Source organism: Plectropomus leopardus, chromosome 5 (assembly GCF_008729295.1).
Source record: "Plectropomus leopardus isolate mb chromosome 5, YSFRI_Pleo_2.0, whole genome shotgun sequence".
Taxonomy (NCBI): Eukaryota; Metazoa; Chordata; class Actinopteri; order Perciformes; family Serranidae; genus Plectropomus; species Plectropomus leopardus.
Window position 1 is genome coordinate 8806046 of NC_056467.1, and position 24211 is coordinate 8830256.

At 40.4% G+C, this 24211-nt stretch overlaps 2 protein-coding genes across 5 annotated transcripts in view; one reads left to right on the forward strand and one right to left on the reverse strand.

Moving 5' to 3' along the window:
• Positions 1-24211, forward strand: part of LOC121943703 (galactosylgalactosylxylosylprotein 3-beta-glucuronosyltransferase 1) — an 87173-nt gene that overhangs the window by 59738 nt on the left and 3224 nt on the right. The window contains exons 3-8 of one of the 3 annotated variants that reach the window (XM_042487288.1): positions 4960-5120; positions 7953-8095; positions 11012-11083; positions 11189-11700; positions 19452-19748; positions 23483-23589. In XM_042487288.1, the coding sequence (XP_042343222.1) occupies positions 7984-8095; positions 11012-11083; positions 11189-11700; positions 19452-19748; positions 23483-23569 (1080 nt within the window). In that variant the 5' untranslated portion in view covers positions 4960-5120; positions 7953-7983 and the 3' untranslated portion in view covers positions 23570-23589. The remainder of the gene's footprint in view (positions 1-4959; positions 5121-7952; positions 8096-11011; positions 11084-11188; positions 11701-19451; positions 19749-23482; positions 23590-24211) is intronic. The other 2 variants (XM_042487289.1, XM_042487290.1) reach the window with 2 other exon arrangements.
• LOC121943701 (beta-galactosidase-1-like protein 2) overlaps positions 1-24211 on the reverse strand; it is a 70312-nt gene that overhangs the window by 14879 nt on the left and 31222 nt on the right. The window contains exon 20 of one of the 2 annotated variants that reach the window (XR_006105863.1): positions 13190-13279. The exons of the other annotated variant lie outside the window; for it this stretch is intronic. The gene's annotated coding sequence lies outside the window, so the exon portion shown is untranslated. The remainder of the gene's footprint in view (positions 1-13189; positions 13280-24211) is intronic. 2 annotated transcript variants of the gene reach the window in all.

Consider the following 24211-nt stretch of genomic DNA (forward strand, 5'->3'; position numbering starts at 1 on the left):
TAGGTTCCCCAGATATCTCTGAAAACTGTTCTGGGCTTTACCAAGCTGGTCGGAGACTAATGAATTCATAAACGAAAGCGAATGATTGGACACACTATCTCCAGAGAGCCTCTCCTCCCTGCCGAATGGAGAGTACATCAAAATGATGCCACAAAGCAAGCAAGAAAAAGACGATGTTATTATTGGGTCCTCGGGAAATAGGAGATGGTCGGGGCCAAGGGAGCTCAGAAGTCAGAGGCAGACTCGATAACAAACTTGGACATATGCCCCCACTTGGTCTTTGAAGACTCAACTTTACAAATCGGAGGGAGAGAGGAAAAAGGGAGAAGAAAGAGGGACAATGTGTGAGCCTGCCAGTGCTGACCTGATGGCTCTGATATGCTTGTTAGTGTGAGCGATGAATTATAAGCTTACTGTCCAGCGCCTGTTAGTATTTTTATATCACAAACAACAGTAATGCATTTTAACATATTTTGCAAATAAATTTGTATTTTTATAAAGAAAGCACATTATTTTTGTTCAATTTATAACTCACATATAAACATGTTTCTCTGTAGACTTAACCTCTCTGGAGTCAAGGAATAAACTTGGAGAGGCAGTTGTTTAGATTTTTTTCCAATATGAAAAATTAACTTATTTATTATTTGGGAGCACTGTGTCAAAGCTAAGCATGGAAGTTTTTGCTTTACCTTGGAAATTTTTTAATCATTGTTCACTCACTACTTAATTTCCCCTTGCTTTCAATCACATCTTCTAGTCTTCTTCAGCAGTTTGAATTTGCTTAGCTAACTTAGGTCAAAATAAATTATAACAGTAAAATTTAGTATCCAAGCTGAGCAATTTCCATGAAAAAAGAGAAAATTCTATCCACAGAAGAAGACCATGAGATATGGTTAGAGTAATGGTGTCGTGAGAATACTCTCTTATGTAATCCAAAGGCTTTTGGCTAATATGGGGGTATACTACATATATACACATCTTGCTGTGTATACCCTCCACTACACAACTGGTTGAAAGCCTTGGAAAAAGCTAATAAGTGATTCTTAAATTAAGATTTTTTGCCAAAGTCTTCCCTATATAATGAAAGTATTTTGGATAAGATATCATCCGGTCCACAAAGCATGGCATAAAAAGAAAAGATATCACAAAAGTCAATATAGTTAAACAAAGCCTCCCATTACACATTACCAACATAATAGTTAATTATTACCCACAAAAGCATGGCACATGCCACAAGAATCCAGCTTTACAGTACATGAAATGGAATATATTTGTCTTTCTGCCCCAAGAAAAAATGACTTAGTGCCCCTTTTGTTCCAGCTGCTGCCTGATGAATCCCCAGAGGGGTTATTGTTGTAGAATAAAAGATATTTTCCAAAACAAATGAAGCTAGATTCACAGGAAAGTTTCATAAGAAACCCGGAGCCCTTATCTAATAGCTTGGAGGTGTCACAAATATAAAGTACAATGTGTTTTTATTATTTTGAAGTTCATGCTACTTGGGTCTAAAATTATCATATTTTTTAAGGAGTTAGAATTGACTTTATAGATTACTGTTTGGCATGCAAAAAGTCATCCAATTTAAAGAAAAAAGAAATTAAAAAATAACATATCCTTTAGACAGCTCAGCTAAAGGAAGACTATGAGTTAAGGTTTTTTTGTAACAGTATGTAGAGGTCTGAAGAAGTAAAGCAAAACGCCTTATACAGTAACACTATGGGAATTGCTACCCAAGCTGCTTTACAACAATGAAATCAAATTATAAAGTAATTTATCATAAAAAGGGACAGTCTGCTGTTCAACATGAGGTAGGAACATCAGAGATATGCTGTTATCCACATCCTTTTTTATCTCACACAGTGCCAGTTTCTTTCTAACCTACTGAGGAAACATATTGTTTCACCCCTCCCACCTCACCTTTTGGGGGTAATGGTGTTAGTTCAACAATCAGTATAACAATTTTCGCACGTGGCATTGTTGCTGTGATTCTTTATTAATCAGCGGCAGGTGTTCCCTTCACAGCTGGTTAACTCGCGCTGATGTGAAAGGCTGTCAAGCTTCATTGTCTGCTATTGGCTGCTGCAGTAGTGTGGGATTGACTTTCTGTATTCTTGCCACATCACACAATTCTGGTGCCACAGACACAAACAGGCCACCTGGGTGCTTTAGTTATCTGTTGGTGTTGCCTATTTGTTACAATTTTACCGCCTGTTGGGCAGAGATGAAGGAAAGTTCTGTTTTAGTATTACAAACAGATAAGACTAAAATTGATTTGAACATAGGCTAAAAACAAAAAGTAATGTAAGCCGCAGCATTGGTGTGTGTGTGTACATTTACCATCCATTTCAACTGACAGCAATGTGCTCTTCAATCAGTTCGAATTGTGGGCCCAGTCTTTAACATGGTGCAAAGTGGAGCACAGTGCAGTGCAACTGTTAATGCTAGTTTGAGGCAAATGCAGTTAACATTTTTATATCCATCCCCCACACTGAGGTGTGATCAGGAGCATTGCTGTTGGATTGCTAATTTGAGGCAGCAGAAAGCAATTGTGCCATTGATCAACAAAATCTAGGTCTACATTCAGAATGGTGTAGTATTTTCTTACTATTATTTGCATTATTCAGAAAGATGCGCCTATAGGCGGGAGCACAACACAAGTACACTCTGCTTGTTACGCACACAGGAATGCACTGATGGGTTTCGGGTCGGTGAAATAATCTATCATTTATGAAGAAAATTTTACATTCTCTAAAATGTTAACATAGCAGAGAGCAGAGCAGTGCTGCTGTCCAGCACAACATAGATGATTATTTCAGAGGCATAGTTCTGTTTCCTCGGTCAAGTTTAAAAGTTTAAGTTTTGCCACTTAAATCCCACAATAATTTCTCAATGACAGTCCTGCATTACTCTCGGCAGAAAACAGCTCCCTTGTCCAATTTGCCAAATCCACAGTGTACATAGCAGTGTGCTAGGTGCACCAAGTCGCACCTTGCTTTTAAAGGGAGTGAGAGATAATTGGTTGAATTCATGTTAAGCTCAAAACACATCTATTTAATCAAGGGACTAAATACAGCCCCTTTGCCCTTGCGCCTTACTTTGCGCCCTATCAAAGGGCCGCTGGGCACGCCCTAAATGTCTTCCTTTAACATCTTAAAATGCTCTGTGGTGTAGTGGTATTTGAATAAGGTTAGTGTACTACTAGACAGATGGGTAGGTTACAGAGGAGGAAGAGGGCATATCTTTAATATAGTCCAATAGCCTTTTGACTGTTGGTGGGTATACTGTAAATAGTCAGAAAAAGAGGTTGGCTTACCTCGTATACCCTTGACTACTCCCCAGAACATGCAAGCATTTGCTAATTAGCACTAAACACAGAGACTGATGGGAATGTAATAGATATGGCAAGTGTTTGGTTATAAAACAAAAGACTGGATCAATTAAAATTGTTTTCATTTCAAGTTAGATAATCTTGCATGACCATGGTCCAACTCAAATGTATAAACAACTCTGTGCCAAAAAAGAAATCAAGACTTCTAATGAATGTATTCATTGAAACACAAAACAAGCATTTATAGCTCTGCATATTCTGTACATAACAGCATATGAGTTCCAGCTCCCTTCAACTGGCAGTGTTCACCAAGTTGGTTTTGTTTCCAAACATTATATTTCAAAACTGTTTAGCACTGAGACGCTGCAGTGGCCTTTTCTAGGGACTGAGATTTTGGCAGGTTGTTGTCCTATACTGTGTTCCTTCTGTTTAGCTCCATCACAATGCACAGAGGAGGGGAATGTTGTACAGAAATCAGAGCGACAACACTGTCATTGCAACTTTGCATGCATGACAGTACCTGGCAGCAACTGTAAAGCCTTTCTATCGCTGCTGTTTAGTTATTTTTTGTCACTATATGGTACTCGCTTGTTGCTGTCATAAAAAGCAAATAGCTTACTGCAGAAGCTGCAGTAACCCCGAAGACCGTTTCTCATATTCCTCTTTTATTACTTTTTCCACACAACTGACGTCAAACCTCAGGTGATCCTCTAGTCTGAGAAATTAAACAATGACTCAGTGCTATCTGAAAATAGACTGTTTTTAAATTTTGTGCACATCAAGCACAAACACCCCCTACTGCATTACTGGGTCACAGGCAATTTGCCTTTTTACACAACAATGTGCCTCAACAACATGATGCTGGGACTCCTGCTGTTCATTCCCCAAAACCTACATATTTTCAGTTTCAAAGCCCCCAAAAAAGTACAGTTTTCAGACATCCCGTTTTGGAGCTGATGCAGCGTGCAGACATCACTGGCTGAGTGAAGCATATAAGCCTCCATAGAAGCAGCGCTCCCTCTGATGTATTTGAATAAGACATGATGCCAGTTTATTTTTGTAACATCCCCCACCCCAGACTGTTGGCAAGCTATGGAGTTGTGACTAACCCTCTTCCATTTTCCACATTAGGCACAAAAAAAGAAAACTACTAACTCTGTGTCTGTGCAGTTCAGAATTAAGTCAAATTACTTATCAATATACATACAGTATTAACTGTTTCACACATGAGCAAAAAAGTAGCATTGTAAACCAGTGGTATGCCACTGAGAGAGGGATTCCTGCTGTGAATCTGAATGATGTGCATCCAAATTAGACTTCATTACTTGATACTGACACACTTTTCCTCAGCTGTATTTTCATCCCGGGCTCTTTGATGTTAAATAATAAATAGACGTCATGCAGCTCACAAAGGTGTCTACAGCCAAGAATCTCTGTGAAGCATTTGACTCTTAGAGCCTGTCCAAGCTGCTGTGTCTAAACCTGGCTGTCTGTCCTTGAATGTCTCATGTTGGTGTAAGTGAAAGAAGCAGTGTGGGCACATGAAGGTACACGCTGTGAAGACACAAAGAAAGAAGCACTCGCATTCTGTCATCGCTGAATCATATTCATCGAAATGTACTTCTTTACAGGTCAGTGTCGCCTGTCTGCGTGAGTAGACACAGCAGAGGTAGAAGAAATGGTCGCCTGAGGCGTCATGGAGGACATCAACACTACGTAGCCTGTCCGGTATGCAGTGTGGCCTTCCCAGCTACGCATCACCAGTGGTGCCATGATCCAGTTATAACTGTGGGTGAGCACCCAGTTTTTTTTCTTTTCATATAGATGTGTTAATTATATGCAAGCTATATTATTAAAGGGACAGTCCAGTGATTTTACACATCAAGATCAGTTTACTTACATATGGCAACAAGTATGGTTCAACTTGTTTTCTGTGTCGGGAGGAGCTTTTTCAAGTCAAGTGGGAAAATAAGTCTGATGATATCATTAGTGAGCACATTAGGGCTTGGCTGTGGTTTAGAGACCATTTTCAGAGACTCTATGTTACAAACTCGGGGTGTAAAGATTGAATATGTGCAAGTACAAGGTACAGGGTAGATTTATTAGTCATTTTTTTAACATAGGTTAAAATGTGTCTTTAAATCTTGCTATATCTTTTGGAGTTTGGATTTTAAGAGTCTCACAGCCTGTGGACCTTAGCCATTTACCAGGCAGGAAGGGTCTTACAGAAGATGATGTGAGAATTGCATCATAGAAAATATAGGAAAGGCAGTAATGGCAGCTCTATGTTGAAACTATAGACTGAATGAAATAGTGAATCCAGCCACCACGAGGTCACCCATTTGGGGTGAGGCTGGAGCTGTGGAAAAGCAAAGTGGTGGACCTAACTCACAAACTGTTGTTAGACCTTGCAGAAATTTAAGCAGCTCACCCTTAAGAATGCATATCTTTGGGCCTTAATAAAGTGTGAACAGGGTTATATAAAAGAGTTATATAAAAAATTAACAATTATAAGTGTCAAAATTAGCTTTAGATATCCAAACTGCCCTTTTTTTTAACAGGCTGTGTACACTTTAATTTCTGCTATAAAGTTGGACATTTTAACATGGCGGTCTATAGGGATTGACTGTTTTGGAGCCAGCCTCGAGTGACCATTGGAGGAACTGCAGTTTTTGGTTTCTCTGTTCTGGCTTCATTTTTCAGACCCCGAGATTGCTGTTTGGTTGAAACTGGCTTTGTGCATTAAAAAAATAAATAAAAATAAAACTGAGCCAGACGTTTATTACATTGAAAATGGGGTAATTTGAGTTGGTTTTCTCCCTATGGAAAAAAAAAAGGTTCATTTTTTAGCTGCCAGTATAAAGCCAGCAGAGAAAGACACTCCCCAATACCACAGGCATGTTCACAAGGTCGAGGAATCCATTTCACATAAAATGTAAGCAAGATCAATGATGTGTGGTAGATGCTCAGCATTAGCAGGGGATTGTGCTCTTTAAATGCTATCCAGATTGTTGTAATTGACACTTTCGGAATGAAAATTAATGAAGATATATGTTTTTTGTTGTTGTTGTTTGTTTTGTTTTGTTTTACCTTTGGGAATGGCTGTCTGCTTGTGATATAGTATACATAGGTTATTACATTTTTATAGACAATTTCATTCATTCATTCTTTCAAATCATTCGTCCAAGGAATTGAATGTGGAAAATGTAATTTTCCGTAAAACTTACTGTACTCACAGAGCTGTATAAGTGTGCAGAGCCACTCGCAATAACACTTTCCTGTAAATTACCTTTGCGTTAAGTGAGATAAATACAGCTTTATACAGCACATACAGATACAGTATTTATATGGTTATACTATTTTTATGCCATTTTCACCTTGTGGTTTGGGCATTAATGGTGTTTTATTTCCAGTCCTAAATACACATAATTGGCATATACAGTTATGGTAAGCCTCAATACACTGTCACCTTCCCCAGCAGTGGGAACTGGATCACTGTGGGAAATGTGATGACTTGCGTATAGAGCTGTAATGAATACGCCAACACCTGTGCTCACATTATGTCTGTTTTTCTCCTTTGTTTAATTGACCAGATCAGGTAATAAGTGCATTTTCCAATTTATGCCAGAAGCCTATTAAGGAGGAGGAGAAACAGATCCCGTGAGAGATGGGGAGGTCCATCATCCTTAAATTCAATTCAATTCAATGTAAATGAGCTATGCAGCAGTGAGGGACAGCACAGGGAGTGGACACAGTCATAAGACATCTAAAATATAATGATGCAATCCAAAACAAAGAAACTACGACAACCTGTACAACTATCCAGTGCTGACTGAATATGGGCACTGCGAATTTTGACAGTTGACATGATTGACAGCTGTGTTAGAGACTGTGTGTGTGGGGAGGGGGGTGGGGGGGTTGGGGGGGCTTCCCATGTGTAGATGCCATTTAAATCAATTTCCAGTGAATATCTTTCATCCTGTAATTTGATTTTTCAAAGGGATACAAAGCTGAACCAAACGTTCTGGACCCAGACGGAAGGGCACGTTTCCCAAACAGTCCACCCGCTGTCTGGTGACATAGTTTCCTGCCATTTGGCCAATGAATAGTTACAGCACTGGGCATGAAGTCACTGCCCTGTCCCTCTCAGTGATGGCACCAATGAGCTCATTGGGTTGGCAGAGGGCACAAGCTCCTGCTCCCTGGCCTCCTGCGGTAGCTTTGACCCACCCATAGTTGGCTGTGTCACACTCATGCTTCACAATCTTTATGCTTGAAATTTCAAACAGTTTCCTGCACAGGTTGAACAGCAGGTGTTGTCATCTCACTCCTAATGTGTTTTAGTGAGGCTGTATTTTGTTTTAACAGTTCTTAGTACACTATCACACAATTTCTGTGACACTTCTGGCCCATATGGATATGGCACACCTCCAGTGCCGTTCCCAAGTGAGTTGCATTTCTAATTCAGCAACTTACATGTTTGCTTGAATCTACTGCAAATACAAAAACAAAGAGAAATTTCATGGATTTTTTTTTTTTCAAGGATCTCAAATCAACTTGACCTGATATCCAGTGTGTTACAAAATGCGGAATGATAATGCATCCATCTTTTTTTTGTCTCCAGGTAATGCCGAGCCAAATAACCAATCCTGGAGATGCCGAAGAGAAGAGATATTCTTGCCATCGTGTTGATCGTGTTACCCTGGACTCTGCTCATCACTGTTTGGCACCAAAGCGCTATAGCTCCACTCCTCGCCATCCGCAAGGGTACGCAGTGCACCACACTCCACTGGCAATATCAAACCTGAAGTGGGTCCTTGAACCCAACACTGCACTTCAGGTTTAGACAACAGACCGTTCATTTAGAGGCACTCACTGACCGTGACCATCGGCTTCATCAGAGCTCAATAACACTTGTTCAGTCATTGTAAACCTCATCAGTGTGAATTGGATAGCGCATGATGAAGGCTGAGAAGTTACCATCACACATGTGCTCTCATGGGAGTTGTTTTTATATTTTGTATTCAGGCTGTCAATTGATTAACTGTTCAGCTGGGTCTTATCTGCATTAATTTTGCTTATGCCGATGGTAACCTTCCCAACACAGCTACCAAACAATGTCCTTTTCGCAGTCTACCCATCATCTACCCATATCGTCCTGTTGGCATCACGCTCAAGCACACGCAGCATGCAGTATACAGCAGCATGTCCATCACTCATTTTAGAAATTTATGTTTAACTCCAGTTTCACTCATTCAGATTCAGTGGTAATTAATTTCAGTTTGTTAAATTAGCTATTTGAAATAATAAATGCCTGCTCAATTAGCTTCAGAGGATATCTTGCACGAACGTGTAGTATGACGTCTGCACACCAGTGTGTGTCATTAAAGTACGCACTCATGAGCCTCCCAATCATCCCCCAGAGCCCGCAAACCAACAGTGTGAAATGTCAAGTACGCTGCAGAGTAAACAAACCCAAATTAGAGCCACAGCAAATCAATAGCACTCATTGCACCCTTCTTATAATGTCATGAATGCACATACAGGGGTTAGGAAACAAAACAAATGTACACTAATGCCCCCAAGGCTAAAATGGGTGACAATCATAGAAAAACTGCCAAAACAATTGTACTAATACATATTTTTTCCTCAACAAATATCTGCCTCTATGAGAAAGGTATCAACAATGAAAACATACAATAAAGTATGAAACAGCTTTTTTGCCGGTGCTATCTGACCCAGCTCTACCCACAGGCTCTCTTTTCTGTGCTCTTAAAAGAGAAGCTAGAGGTTTTTGGCAGCACGCTCGCTGGCAGCCTTTGTTGAACATCTGGCCATCAGCAGATTGTGTTAATCTATGTGCCGCAGAAAAATTCTCCTTATGTTGGAGGTGCGACTGGAGCTCAGGCAGAACAGTGACAAAGATTGCCATTAGCTCTGGCACAATGAAAAGAAATTAACAACCATAATGATTCTATAATCATAGTCTATCTATCATGACTAAACTATTGGGGCCAGATTATCACAGCCTTATCTTCAGGAGTCAACTCAGTGAGTATCAGCAGACTAATTCACCACTGTTGACACACTAGTCTTGTGTAAGTGGTCACATTTTTCTTGCTTATACATTCCAAGTTATATTTACTATATTTCAGGAGCAAAACAGACGAAAGCAGTGTGTTAGTAGCGCTATGGTCACTACCGGTGCTGCACCTAGCACATTAAGCACCACAGGCAAATCCTCCCACAAACATAACTAATAAACAACAACAACAATTATAACAAAGAATAAACAATAAAAGAATGGATGTGCAAACTTGCAAATTTTGTCTCTTTTTTTTGTACCACACCCCTGGGCTTTCTTCCAAAACCCCTTTTTACACACTGTCACAAACTGGCTCATTGAATGTGACAAAGAGGGAGTCCATACAAGAGATTTAGTAAAAACATTTAGATTTTTTTTAAACAAAAAACATACAAAAAAATGAACCAACCAAACCAAAACCAACAATGCAGGGTGGATGTCTGCTGGAGGAAGGGAGAGAACGAGTCAACACCTGGTCCAGCTATTATAGCTGGAAAGGCCCAGGTGAGCGTAATCAAGCTAATGACACTCCCATGTCAGCAAGCTGCCTGATGAGGCTGGCCATGTCAGCCCTCAAGACAGTGGAAGGGGTGAAACAACAGATATTGTGCAATAGGGCCACTATGAAGTCCCTTCTTTACAAAGCCTTGCAGTTTCACACATGCGCACAACATCAGCATCATGCCGCTCCTGTGAGATTATACATAGCATGCTGGCACTGTGGAAACAAAACAGTTGTGACAGATATGATGTTTAACACAACCGCATCAGCGCCTAGTATGACATAAAACATACGCATCAGCAGCGCTTTCTAAACAATAACAATCATTTACCATCCCTGATCTCATCCTCTGCTCGCAGGGTAAGGATCTCCCGGACCTCATTGTTTCCTTGTTTCGGCTGCTGTTTTTTTTTTGTTTTTTTTTTAATTAGCTGCTAACTGCTGTTTGCAACTTTTTGAAAAGTCACACCCCTCATGCCCATAATCCCGTCCTGCCGGCTGTCTGCCTGTCTGCCTGTTGACACAAGGGAATTTTCAGACTCCAGATAACCAGTGTGCACAGAAGTATAATAGTATAATAGTATAATGTTAAGAGTAGAGCAGAATAACCAAATCATCCCATTAAAATCTTTTGACCCTTTTCTGTGCAGTAATTTATGAGCCAAAAGATCTTGGTAGTGGAGCTTAAATCCACTTTTGATTGTGTTCAGTCCACGCTAACAACCAAGTAATTGCACGATGGTTTATCACAGCAAATTTAGTCATGCTTAGGGATTCCTGGGGCAAACAATAAATCTAAATGCGAACACAAGGACTGATTTCAGCTTAACAACTCCATGTTTATTGCAGGAAAATAACAAAGCGGTAGAACGCTGACATGGAGGGGCAGGCAGAGGATGAAAGAGTCTGTGGTGGAGTCAGAACATAAAAAGAGGGCATGTCTACTGCATCCACACTTTTCTCTCTTTCGAAAGAAAGGCCCAAAGGCAATTCTGGGGGAATGGCAAGGCTCATCTCTCCCCTCCCTTTCCTTGCGCTGTCTCTCTGTCCATCAGCTGTGTTATCCTCTCACGGTGCCTGCTTTCACTTTTTGCAGCCTGTCACCACCTAGTAAAAGAGATCTTTATCATTCCAGAGAGGCTTGCAGTCCACCACCACCGGCTCTCAGGTACACTTTACCCCCATTGGGTTTAAGTCACCTGAGGCAAATATACAAAGGGCAGCCCAAGGTTGCACTAATGCCTTACATGTCTTCTTATCCCCGAATCTGCAGATGACGGTGTCGAGGGCAAGAGGGAGGCAGGTGGCCAGGCACAGGACTCCAAGGAATACTGTGCCTCAGATAAGGACATTGTGGAGGTGGTGAGGACAGAGTATGTGTACACACGGCCTCCGCCCTGGTCCGATGTGCTGCCCACCATCCACATCATCACCCCCACATATAGTCGACCGGTGCAGAAAGCAGAGCTGACACGGCTGGCAAACACCTTCCTCCATGTTCCCAACCTGCACTGGATCCTGGTGGAGGACTCCCAAAGGAGAACGCCTCTTGTCACTCGGCTTCTCCGAGAAACAGGACTTAACTACACCCACCTCAATGTGGAGACGCCCAGGAACTATAAGCTGCGGGGTGACACTCGGGACCCCAGAATTCCTAGGGGGACCATGCAGAGGAACCTGGCCCTGCGGTGGCTGAGGGAGACCTTCAACGCAAACAGCAGCCAAGCTGGAATTGTCTACTTTGCAGACGACGACAACACGTACAGCCTGGAGTTGTTTGAGGAGGTTAGAGCTGCTGCACACTCATGTTCATTTTATGCACTTTTTACAAACGCTCTCAAAAAAAAAGACCAAAAAGACGAAGAACAATTAGAGTGTAATTTGATTTTTTACAAAAATGTTTCTGGATGCAGTGCTGTGGTGGGTAGATGTTTGCTATTTTACACTGACAGCAAACAAAGGCTACCATGTACACGTAGCTGACTTAACTTCATTGGGTTCCTACATATCTCAGTGTCGTCACGATAGCAAATGGAAGTGCTTAACACAACTCAATCACTTCTAACCTTAAAGGATGGCTCCAGTTTTTTAAAGGCTTTTATAATATTCTGTAGCTTTCCAGTAGAGTTTCTGATGTATTTAAATCTCAGAATTCAAATACTGGTCCAAGTACATATGTTTTAGTCTTGAAATGCTATATTCACAAGCCCTTCTAAAAACTTTTATGCATCTGACATGACATAAGATGATATCATTGCTACATGAAAACCCACGACATAACATATCATTTATGTTTCCATAAAAAAAAATAATAAATAAAAACACCGAAAAGAAATCCAATGGAACTGCGCTCTTTAAGCTGAATTTGTATTATATTATATTATCACCTTTAAGCGTAAACTTAATCATCCACAGCCTATACCTATAACCTTTTGTTTGTTTCATACTGACCAAATACTAACAACTTTGCACCACCTTTGGAAATTCTAAAGCTACATCCTGCTTTCAGATGCTGCACCACTGATGCCTACTTGAGTTTCAGAAAAACAAATAAACCAGAGCACACAGTGGCAGTTCAGGGGGTCTGGGAGATTGAACCATTCCCAGCAAAAACACAGAGGCCAGCCGGTTATGCCTGTTTATAAAGCTTGAAAGCTCAGCAGCCACTCGGCTAACACAGGAGTGATTGGAATTGATCGGATAAGCCAAAAACCAGTGAACCCTCAGCAATATATTACATTCGTTTTCTGCAAAGATCCAGTAAACTAAAACTGACTGCACAATCGTCTCTAGGAAGTGTTAGGGGACTATACATTTTATTGTCTTTGAATTTTTTGTGCACAGACTAAATATTTGTTTTAAAAGGGGATATTGCCAATGAAATTCTCTACTGTACATGTATTACTTTTAGAATTGTATTGGAAAAAATGCATGTCTACATGCACTATTGTGATAAAACTACGGGGCTTTCCAGCCATATACTGCAGGCATCTGTGGCATTGTTATGTAATGGGTGTTGGAGCTGTTGACCTATAAATTCTCAGTAACTTGAAGTATTTTTTAGGTCTTAACAAGCATAGTAAGGGATCTGGAGCTGGCGGAGAGAAGTTTGGGCATGTAATCAGTACATCTCAGGCCATCCATCTCGACATCAGTTGAATTACCTGAGCGGACACGGTCTAGGTCCTCTGAGTATTAGCCTCAAGTCTTGTTAGTAGTGCAGACGGAGTCCGTAGTAAATGGAGCGCCTGGTATTGACGGGGCCTGTCATTACCTTTCTCTGGGAATCAGCTGAAGTGCTTCGTCTCCCTCTGAGGCCCTCCATCACCTCCAACGGGCCTATTTATGGGCCAGAGTAACGGCCCTGAGGGGGAAAGAGGGGGAGAGAGGAGGTGAGGGAGAGACAGAAAAAGAAAAATAATGCAAGAAAAAGAGAAGGTGACAGCCGGAGAGAATGATAGCAGAGAGTGACGGCAACTACAGTATAGTGTGCTGACACCGTAGTAAAAATTCAGTAGTTTGCTGACACCATAGTAAATATTCAGTGTCTCAACAGCTTGAAAACAGATAGGCGTTTAAGTCTCTAGTCTGGAGACAAGGTTAAAAGATTGATGTGCACCACTCCATGTAATAGAAATAGGCTCATAGAATGGTTTATATAAAGTGAACTAATCCTCCAATTTTAAGCAAGTGCAATACATCTTCAAATATAATTGTAAAAAAATTAAAATTAATAGAGCTGACGAGCTGTCTGCATTTCTTATATATATTTATAAATAGCAATACATGCATATTTATTAAAGGAATATAGTCAAATCCCCAATAAAGCACATTTTGTAGCACATTTTCATTTTAAACATTAAAGTCATGCAGAAATGGAGATGTAACATGCAACGAATACATTTCTTGTGGAGTCCAAATGTAAAAGTTGTCAAAACAGCATGTGCTACTGTAGATAGGCTGACAGTAATAAAGAGAGGGAGCACAAGCAGTTTGCTGAGAGAATGCATCATGTTCATTTAAGGAACAATGTGTAAGATTTAGGGGGATTCACTGGTATCTAGGGGTGAGGGCTGCAGTTGCAGTAGAATTCCTTCAGTGGTCCTTGTTAAGCAGGTTTTTATGCATTTGTGTTACATGCGAAAACCGAATGTCTCCAGAGCCAGTGTTTGGTTTGTCCTTTCTGGGCTACTACAGAAATGTGGCGCTGCAATATGGTGAACTCCATGGATGAGGACCAGATCCCTATGTAGATATAAAGGGCTCATTCCAGCTTTAAGAAAACATATATCTAAATTTCAGGTGATTATACACTAAAGAAACATACCTGTTATATTACATTCTATCTTTGCCAGTATATCCCCCTAAATCCTACACACCTTTAATTTACATCATCTTTCAGTAACAACAGCATTGTATAATGTTTGTATAATGTTTTTTTTTGTGTGTAACTGGCATAACTGCCACAGAAAATGAATACAGCACTACTTTGGTGCATTTTTAAATCTAAGCCAAAGATACAGTCCAGGCATTAACAGTACATTATTACTGCTGACATGCTGATTAGGCTAAAATTAGGGGGAATTAAGCAGATTTTAGCTAATTGCTAACCACACTTGTCCACAGTTCTACTACAGCAGCAGTGGCGTAGGGAGCAGCAGGAATCCACCTCTGCACAATTCAGATCAGTTAACACAATGGCCTGACTGCAATTGTTTTAACTAGACTTGGATCACATTTGCTGCCAGAGACTCCAGTGCCATCGATTGCTATTGTTGCACCTTTTCATACCCAAAGTATGAGTCTCAGTCTTTCATTCCAGTAGATACTATTAGTGGCTATAGCACATACATTTTTTTACTAAATGCATACTTTTTAGGTCATCATGCCTTAATAAAATCTCACAAGAAAAAAAACTGATTTCTCACAGTGTAAGTACATCATCCTGTAGAAGAACATGCATTATTGAGGACATGTTTATGTTCCATCCTAAACCACAAAGTTTAAAAAAAACAACTGTTTAGTACAGTGAGTGCAGAATTATTAGGCAAATGAGTATTTTGACCACATCATCCTCTTTATGCATGTTGTCTTACTCCAAGCTGTATAGGCTCGAAAGCCCACTACCAATTAAGCATATCAGGTGATGTGCATCTCTGTAATGAGAAGGGGTGTGGTCTAATGTCATCAACACCCTATATCAGGTGTGCATAATTATTAGGCAACTTCCTTTCCTTTGGCAAAATGGGTCAGAAGAGGGACTTGACAGGCTCCGAAAAGTCAAAAATAGTGAGATATCTTGCAGAGGGATGCAGCACTCTTAAAATTGCCAAGCTTCTGAAGCGTGATCATCGAACAATCAAGCGTTTCATTCAAAATAGTCAACAGGGTCGCAAGAAGCGTGTGGAAAAACCAAGGCGCAAAATAACTGCCCATGAACTGAGAAAAGTCAAGCGTGCAGCTGCCAAGATGCCACTTGCCACCAGTTTTGCCATATTTCAGAGCTGCAACATCACTGGAGTGCCCAAAAGCACAAGGTGTGCAATACTCAGAGACATGGCCAAGGTAAGAAAGGCTGAAAAACGACCACCACTGAACAAGACACACAAGCTGAAACGTCAAGACTGGGCCAAGAAACATCTCAAGACTGATTTTTCTAAGGTTTTATGGACTGATGAAATGAGAGTGAGTCTTGATGGGCCAGATGGATGGGCCCGTGGCTGGATCGGTAAAGGGCAGAGAGCTCCAGTCCGACTCAGACGCCAGCAAAGTGGAGGTGGGGTACTGGTATGGGCTGGTATCATCAAAGATGAGCTTGTGGGGCCTTTTCGGGTTGAGGATGGAGTCAAGCTCAACTCCCAGTCCTACTGCCAGTTTCTGGAAGACACCTTCTTCAAGCAGTGGTACAGGAAGAAGTTCGCATCCATGATTTTCATGCAGGACAATGCTCCATCACACACATCCAAGTACTCCACAGCGTGGCTGGCAAGAAAGGGTCTAAAAGAAGAAAAACTAATGACATGGCCTCCTTGTTCACCTGATCTGAACCCCATAGAGAACCTGTGGTCCCTCATCAAATGTGAGATTTACAAGGAGGGAAAACAGTACACCTCTCTGAACAGTGTCTGGGAGGCTGTGGTTGCTGCTGCACGCAATGTTGATCGTGAACAGATCAAAACACTGACAGAATCCATGGATGGCAGGCTTTTGAGTGTCCTTGCAAAGAAAGGTGGCTATATTGGTCACTGATTTGTTTTTGAATGTCAGAAATGTATCATTGTGAATGTTGAGCTGTTATATTGGTTTCCCTGGTGAAAATAAATAATTGAAATGGGTATATATTTGTTTTTTGTTAAGTTGCCTAATAATTATGCACAGTAATAGTCACCTGCACACACAGATATCCTCCTAAAATAGCTAAAACTAAAAAAGCCCCACTCCAACTTCCAAAAATATTCAGCTTTGATATTAATGAGTCTTTTGGGTTCATTAAGAACATGGTTGTTGTTCAATAATAAAATTAATCCTCAAAAATACAACTTGTCTAATAATTCTGCACTCCCTGTATATGGTATGCTATTTTTAAACAACACTGTTCTCGAATGAAACTCTTTAAGAATAAACATCAACAACTTAAGCCCAAGAGAGCCACACAATCAGAATGTCTGCTGTTGGGCTGGTTGATAATGACAAAACTAAATATAAAAACATGACACTGTCAACATTATTATGGTATTTGGCTATAAGTGCTTTCATAATATATTCATGCTAAAAAAAATTGAGAAACCATCATTAGTAATTAAATTGTTATGAGTTTATCATGAAATAAGCTATCCAAGTGATATAAAAATGTTTTAAAAATGAATTCAAAAATGATATATTGCCCTGCTCTACTTTATCCTTTGTGTTGCATCCATCACTGTAATTCTGCATAGTATCTCTAAAAATACATTTTTAATCAAGACATAACTAAATCGAAATTTGGATCTAAAGGCTTAATAATTATAGCACTTTTCCTTTTGTTTGGACAAAGACTTAAATCCAAAGATTCCTCCAGTGGCAGCAATGGATGACAGTCCTGTTTTGTTTCTTCCCCTATGCACTGTTAAGGACTGATTAATGTACCTGGATGCCTCCCTTCTTTTCTCTGTGAGAATTTGGGATTTGTTTTCTTTGTATTGCTTCTCTGAAACACGGACACTCCGTCTCTGAAGGCCTCTCTCAAAGTGGAGCAAAAAATAGAGCTTAAAAGCACACAGAGGCATTCAAATACAAACTGTAGTAACAGCAAAAAAAAAAAGACTGTGCAGACACCATATTCACCAGAATGGGGCAAGATGAACTTTGTTGCATCTTCATTTACTTGGGTGCTAGCAGAAGAGGGATTTGTGCTGTTTTACTCTGGCTGATATTCCCACCAGAGGTGGCAGCCAACACATTCATTTTCACATTTTCAGTATAAATGGGGAAGTGACGAGCTTCTTGGCACTGCCTGCAGAGAACCTGATTTATGCTCCCTTTTGATTTAAGTTGTATGTACTGTATATCTATGAGCAAAGCAGGCAGGTGACGTTTGGACCTAGAATTATTGCCTTGTTGTTGTTGTATGCCTCCACGAAAAAAGTCAATTTGCAGTAAGAGTTTACATCCATGTCTGTGAAAACACATCTTCAACCTGGCAGCACAGGAGATCTATACAGTCAGTTTCAGGATTGACACCCAAGATTAGTGTCTCAAATTCAGTATCTGACCAAATGTCTCCCCTTTAGGTCTTGAGTGATGATGTTGAATAATGGCCAGAAAAGCGTTTTTGCAGAACATTATGATGTGACAGTGGAGTTGATCTTTGACCTTTTATATATAAAATATCATCACTCTATCATTTTACCCTAATTGACATTTGTGTGAAATTTTGTCATAATTAGCGTGTGAATCCTTGAATTAGGGCCAAAAACATGTTTGTTAGGTCACAGTGACATTGACCTTCAACCTCCAATTTCTAATCAGTTCATTTTTGGGTCAAAGTGGTTGTTTGTGCCAAATTTTAAGAAACTTCCTGAAGGCCTTCTTGAGATATTGCATTCAAAAGAATTAGAAGGGCAGAAGTTCACAGTGACCTTGACCTTTGACCACCAAATTATAATCAGTTCATTATTGAGTCCAAGTGAACATTTGTGCCAAATCTGAAGAAATTCCCTCAAGGTGTTGCTGAGATTTTGCGTTCAAGAGGATGAGATGGACAGACAACCAGAAAGTATATATCTCCATCCATGGCTATTGCTGACACAGAGGCATAAAAATGGCAAGACCAACTTAAGGAAAGTACTGTGTTGAGCTCCTCAGCATTTTACAGCAATATTTTTATTAACTATGCCCAGGTGTTGATATAGGAAAACACGGGTAGGACATGTAACAGACAGAAAAAGAATGACGAGTGATGGTGTCAGCCAACAAATGTGATCCAGAGAATAAAACAATAGCAGCAGCATCACATGGACACATGCACATAAGCACTCGATCCCTCTCCCACCGTTAACACCCAGAGCTCATTAAGACCGCACATCCTGCCAAATCTTATCTGGCTGCCTGGCACAGTATTTTTCCCTAAAGCTCAAATCCTCAGATTCCCATAAGCCCACAGCCCACTTCACGCTGTTCACACTCTGCTGCTCTCTGATCCCCTGAACTGACCACACAGCAGCATCAGATCACATACCAATATAATGCAGCAGCTCAAAAGCAAAGAGTTATTTGCACATGATTTGCACAAACACATATTTAAAAAACACAATGTATGCTTTCACAAACAGACATGTACAAACATGACATAGACATTATCTATGCATGCTGTCATATGCAGGCACTGTTACAGTATGTATTAACCCTATACTACAGACACACATACTAGATACATGCATTTGCACCTTTATTTTAAGTAGAGTTTTTTTTCCCAGAGAGGCACCAGCATCATTATTTCTGCTGCATTGAGTTTGATTAAATGACTTTGCTGTTTCCTCTTCCCTCATTGTAAAAATGTACCTTTTATGACTGCAGCAGCTCCTGCTAGAATAGCAAAGACTAACTGAGAGGCAGACAAAGAAATGGACGACAAGATCGTTTGATCCTGGAAGATTAAAGGAAAGAAAAAAAGAGGATGGCAGTGCACCACCTTAAAGAATCTCCTTAGCCAACCAGTGACTAGCGCCACTTGCTCTAATGGCTTGGCTCCTTCAAACCCTCTTGGCACAGAACTCCCTTTAAAGATGGCTGTGTCTAATTATCTCATTGTAGGGCAGCTGTTGAACAATGTGTGTGATCTGCCTTCATCTAACAGTGTCAGCCGCACACGGCACAATGGCTTGGTCAATATTCGCTGTCTTTCTGAATGAATAATAGCAGCAGCTCTAAAAACCCTCCGTCCACGCTCGGCTGTAACGATGGCAGCTGATGCTCAAAAACTGCGTCTCACTGTCATGTATGCTTTTTCAGATGACTAATTTGCTGTCTTCCCTCCGCCATTTCTCTCTTCTCACTAGATGAGATCGACTCGGAAAGTTTCAGTGTGGCCTGTGGCCTTTGTAGGCGGCTTGCGGTATGAGTCGCCCAAGGTCAACGCAGCTGGAAAGGTCTATGGCTGGAAGACAGTGTTCGACCCCCATCGGCCCTTTGCCATCGACATGGCTGGCTTTGCCATCAACCTAAGGCTCATACTCTTCAAGCCGCAGGCGTATTTTAAGCTTCGCGGGGTGAAAGGAGGCTACCAGGAGAGCAGTTTGCTCCGGGAACTTGTCACACTCAACGACCTGGAGCCTAAAGCAGCCAATTGCACTAAGGTAATCCCCTTTTTTAATGTTTACTGCTGTTAAGCAGCTCGATATGAGCAGTTACAAGTTAAGGGATTTGCTACACAGTTTGTGGGTGGTAAAAAATGGTTTTGGAGGAATCAAACCTGCTGTAGACAGTGGTGGACAAAGAATTCAGACCTTCTACTTATATAAATGCAATGTTACATCAGTGAAAAAGTACATAAGAGTTTAAGTCTTGCATTCAAATTCCTGCTCAAGTGAAAGGACATTATCAGCAAAATGTACCTTTAAGGTTCAATGTGTAGGATTTTGGTGGAGGTATGGGCAGAAATGGTACATCATATTCATAAATATACTATCAAGATTGTATTATCACCTAAAACAAAGAATAATTTCATTTTTGTTACCTTAGAATGAGCCTTTTATAGAGCCTGTCTCTTGCACAGTCTGCCATGTTGTTTCTACAACACTGGCCCGAGATTGGGCCATCGGCATTTTCGCATTGGCAGCTGTAGTCCTCCTACATGCTTGGCACGTGGGATGAGTTAGTTGGTTGCAAACTCACCACGAGATGCCACTAAATCCTCCACACTAGACCTGCAATTATCTTAAGTAAAAGTACTCATTGGTTCTCATGCAAGAAACTATATACGAACAGATTTTCTCTTATTTTTGTTCGTATCCAGAATTTGTTCTTATTTTGTTGGTACCCATTAATTTTTGGGATTCACCAATGTTTTCTGCTTTTCTCTTAGGTAAGAGAACATTTTACGAGTGGTCCAGATCACTCCAAGATAAGAGAAAAACATCTTGCTTTCACAGGCCTCATATTGTTGTCCAACACAAAGAAAAATCGGTTTTATATTTGAGGAACACTTTCAAAATGCAATAATATCATTTAATCAAATTAAGATAATGTTTTAGATTAATTTTAATGATTGAATTATTACATTTCAGGGGTAAAGGGACTCACAAAGGGACTAAGTCTGTTGATCCCAATTACTATAATTTCAGTTATTGATCGTCCCTCTGCTGACTACAGCTGAACTGCAATTAAGTACTGTACTTAAATATGTATCTGAGGTTACTTGATTTTTATCTCTCGGGGTGTCTGGCCAGTCTGAAGGGTCAAAAGAAGAATCAGGGGGGTCACGAGACTTTCACAGTGTAGAGAAATAGAGAGACATAAAAAAAACAACATCTGGTACACAACTGTTCCGTTTGTGGACTTTTCTCTGATCTTTACTGTTGGTAAAATATTGCAGAATTTGACCTCTTTCAGCCCCAAACTCTTATTTCTAACAAATCTTATTGATTTGGAGGAAAAATGTGTCTCTCATGGAGGTTTGAGCAACTCTCGACATCTTACACATAGCCTGCCAAGCAGCCACAACTACACAAAGCTTCTTGCACGAGGTCACAAGCCAAACAGATTGGAAGGACTAGTTCAATCTTTAATAATACATTGTATTTTATCACCTCAACATATCTGTTTTGATGGTGAAGCACATTAAGTAATGAGTAACAATAGCTGTAAAAGAAATGTAATGGAGTAAAAGGTAAATCATTTTAATTTTAAAAGGAGGAGAAAATGGGAATACTTACTTTCTTCTAGTGGCTGCATACTCATGACACAACCTTGAAAGCTCTTGCTAAATCTGTGTATTGCAGATTCTTGATAAAGTATATTTGACCAGTAATTCAGATTCAGAAGACAGGAAGAGAAAATAAACCACAGTCTGTTTTTTTCTTTCACTGTTCAAAGGCATCCACTGAATATCACCCTTAGCAACAGAGAGAATTATAAGGTTTTCATAAGCAAATCCTGTAACTTTATGCTGCAAACACCATTGCCAGCAGACTACCAAAACCATGGGGGCCTATGAAACTGCGACTTCCCACAAAACAAACTAATCAAGACAGCTAGAAACTACTTCCAACAATTCTATACAATATGGCTTCCTTAAAGTCACAAGACAATGAATTATTAAAGGTCTGACATTTTAGGAAATATGATTATTTTCTGGTGGGCAGATTCTGTTTCAGAGCCAGGCTAGCTGTTCTCAGTCTTAATGCTAACCTGAACTAACCTGCCGCTGACTGTAGCACACAGATATGAGAATGATTTCAATCTCAATGTCTGTGGACTCCCTTTTGAAGCTTCATTTTCAGCACTTCAGGGCTTTGCTATCTTGTTTTTTTTTTGAGCCAAAACTAAATTTGGAGTGTAAAGCTGTTATCATGAGTGTAAAATTAGCTATAGAGACCAAAACTGTTTTTTGTACCAGGCTGTAAACATGCTTATTTCTTCTATAAAGTTGGGCATTTTTGACATGGGGGTCTATTTTTTTTTTTTTTTTTTTTGGAGCCAGCCTTGAGTGGCCATTTTGGGAACTGCAGTTCTTGGCACTTAAGCGTTGGCTTCTTTTTTTTTTTTTCAAATATGCACTTTTCCCAAAATGTCAAACTTTCTTTAAAACACAACCAAATTACATTAAACCACACTGTTTATGATAAAGACAAACACATTATCTCTAAAATCTTCTTGTAACATTAATGTGTTATATTTAATGTGTGTATACTCTTGTATACACACATTCCAGTAACAGGCTTGAGGGTAGCAGCTGCAATAATGTTTTCCTCCATTCCCACTCCACCATCCCTGCTTACGGCCCTTGGTCTGGGTCACATCACTAAGCCTCTTTCTGGGCAAAGAGGAGTCAGCCAGAGGGCTTTAGCTAGCCAGGATACACACCGCAATCACCCCTACACATACACACACACACACACACACACTCACACACACACACACAAAGAGAGAGCGAAGGGAAAGGAAGGGAGAAAAAGATACTTTCAGCCAGCTTTTTCTCCTGCTCTCCCCCAGCCATTCAGAGGGGTAAATGAAAAGAGGGGATTCAGGGAACGGCTGAGAGAGCGGAATTGGAGTTGGGGAGGAATGGGGAGGTAGGGACGTCACACTGATTACAGATGAGCGCAGAGACGGACAGAGGGGCGGGAAGGAAAGAGGAAAAAAGAAATGGAAATTCGTGCATGGGCATCTCTCTTCCTTATAATCTACCACTTCAGATGCAAGCGTAACTATTAACCTCCCCCTACACCTGAGCAAAGTGGGAGTGGGCTCTTGGCACATCTCAAACACACCCTATGCATAATTCATGGATGCCGCCACGGCGAGATGAAAGGCAGGAGGGCTCCAACACAGAGAAGAGCAGGGAAAATGAGCTTGACACTTTTTTCACCCCCCTTCCCCAGCTCCCCCTTCCCATCCTTTTCCTGGATGTTTGTCCGGTCTCTGGGGCCAAATGAACCCAGTCTGAAAGCTTGATAGCACAAAAGCATACCCAGAAGAACTGTGCAAAGAACTGTGGCGCAGCTGCAAAGGCAAAAGCTCATACATACTGTGTTGAAACATCTTAAGTTGGCTGTCATTTGAAGGTAGCCATTATCCTATGGGCAGGAGAGGACTTTACACAGGCCAAGCTGAAAGGGCTGTGTCATATTTGCAAGGTAACACACTCATGTGGTCCCTCTTCACTGCCTTCTAATGCAAGGGTTCACACTCAAGTGGCTCTTTACACACAGACAGGCCCTGTGGTGATGTACTGTTGGAGCTCGAACCTGAATTGACTGTTTTGAAGAACATGAGGCAGAGTGGGAGCTGAAAGGGGGAGCCGACTGAATGAGTGCATTAAGGGAAAAGCATGTTACTAATAGTGTCGTTGTTTTGTTTTTCTCACCAGATACTTGTTTGGCACACGAGAACGGAGAAACCTGTCCTTGTGAACGAGGGGAAAAAGGGATTCACAGACCCCAATGTGGAGATTTGACAGCTCCCCGTCAGACCATGGTAAATAATATTTCAATCATTTAGAAATAAATCCTTTAAAACCTGGATCAACATCAGTTTTCTTTTGCTGCATTTCACAAGTATTTAATAGCAAACAGCCTGTTTGGGATATTAAAGATTGTTAAGGGAAAATGCCGACAACTACATATAGTTTACATAATTACATATTGAAAATTATATTATGGAATTGTTTTTTATTTTAAAGCACTTTTTTCAAGTCACTGACTAGTTTGTTTTTTAATTTTTGCTTTCCGTTTTCTTCTCTTTTTTTGTGCAAATTTTCTCGTAATTAATTTGTAAGTTTGATGCATTTCTGGCTAATTTTCGGTTATTTCCTCTTGTATTGTTTATTGCGTTGTTCCCATGTTTTTAAAAGAAATCAAGCCAATTTGCCCAGGTTTCAAAGGGTTAAAGACCATAACCCTATTTTATTCATCAGCATGAAAGGTAAATTTAAATGTTATGATCATTTTCACCTGGTCTCACCTAGTTACGACTACAAAACGAACAGGTGTTTTTTTTTATATTTCCTTTTTAATTACACATTCATTTTTTAAATGTGCTTTCTGTTAGTGCACAATTACAGCAGCTGTTGTCCATTATTAAAAGTCACCTCGAAATA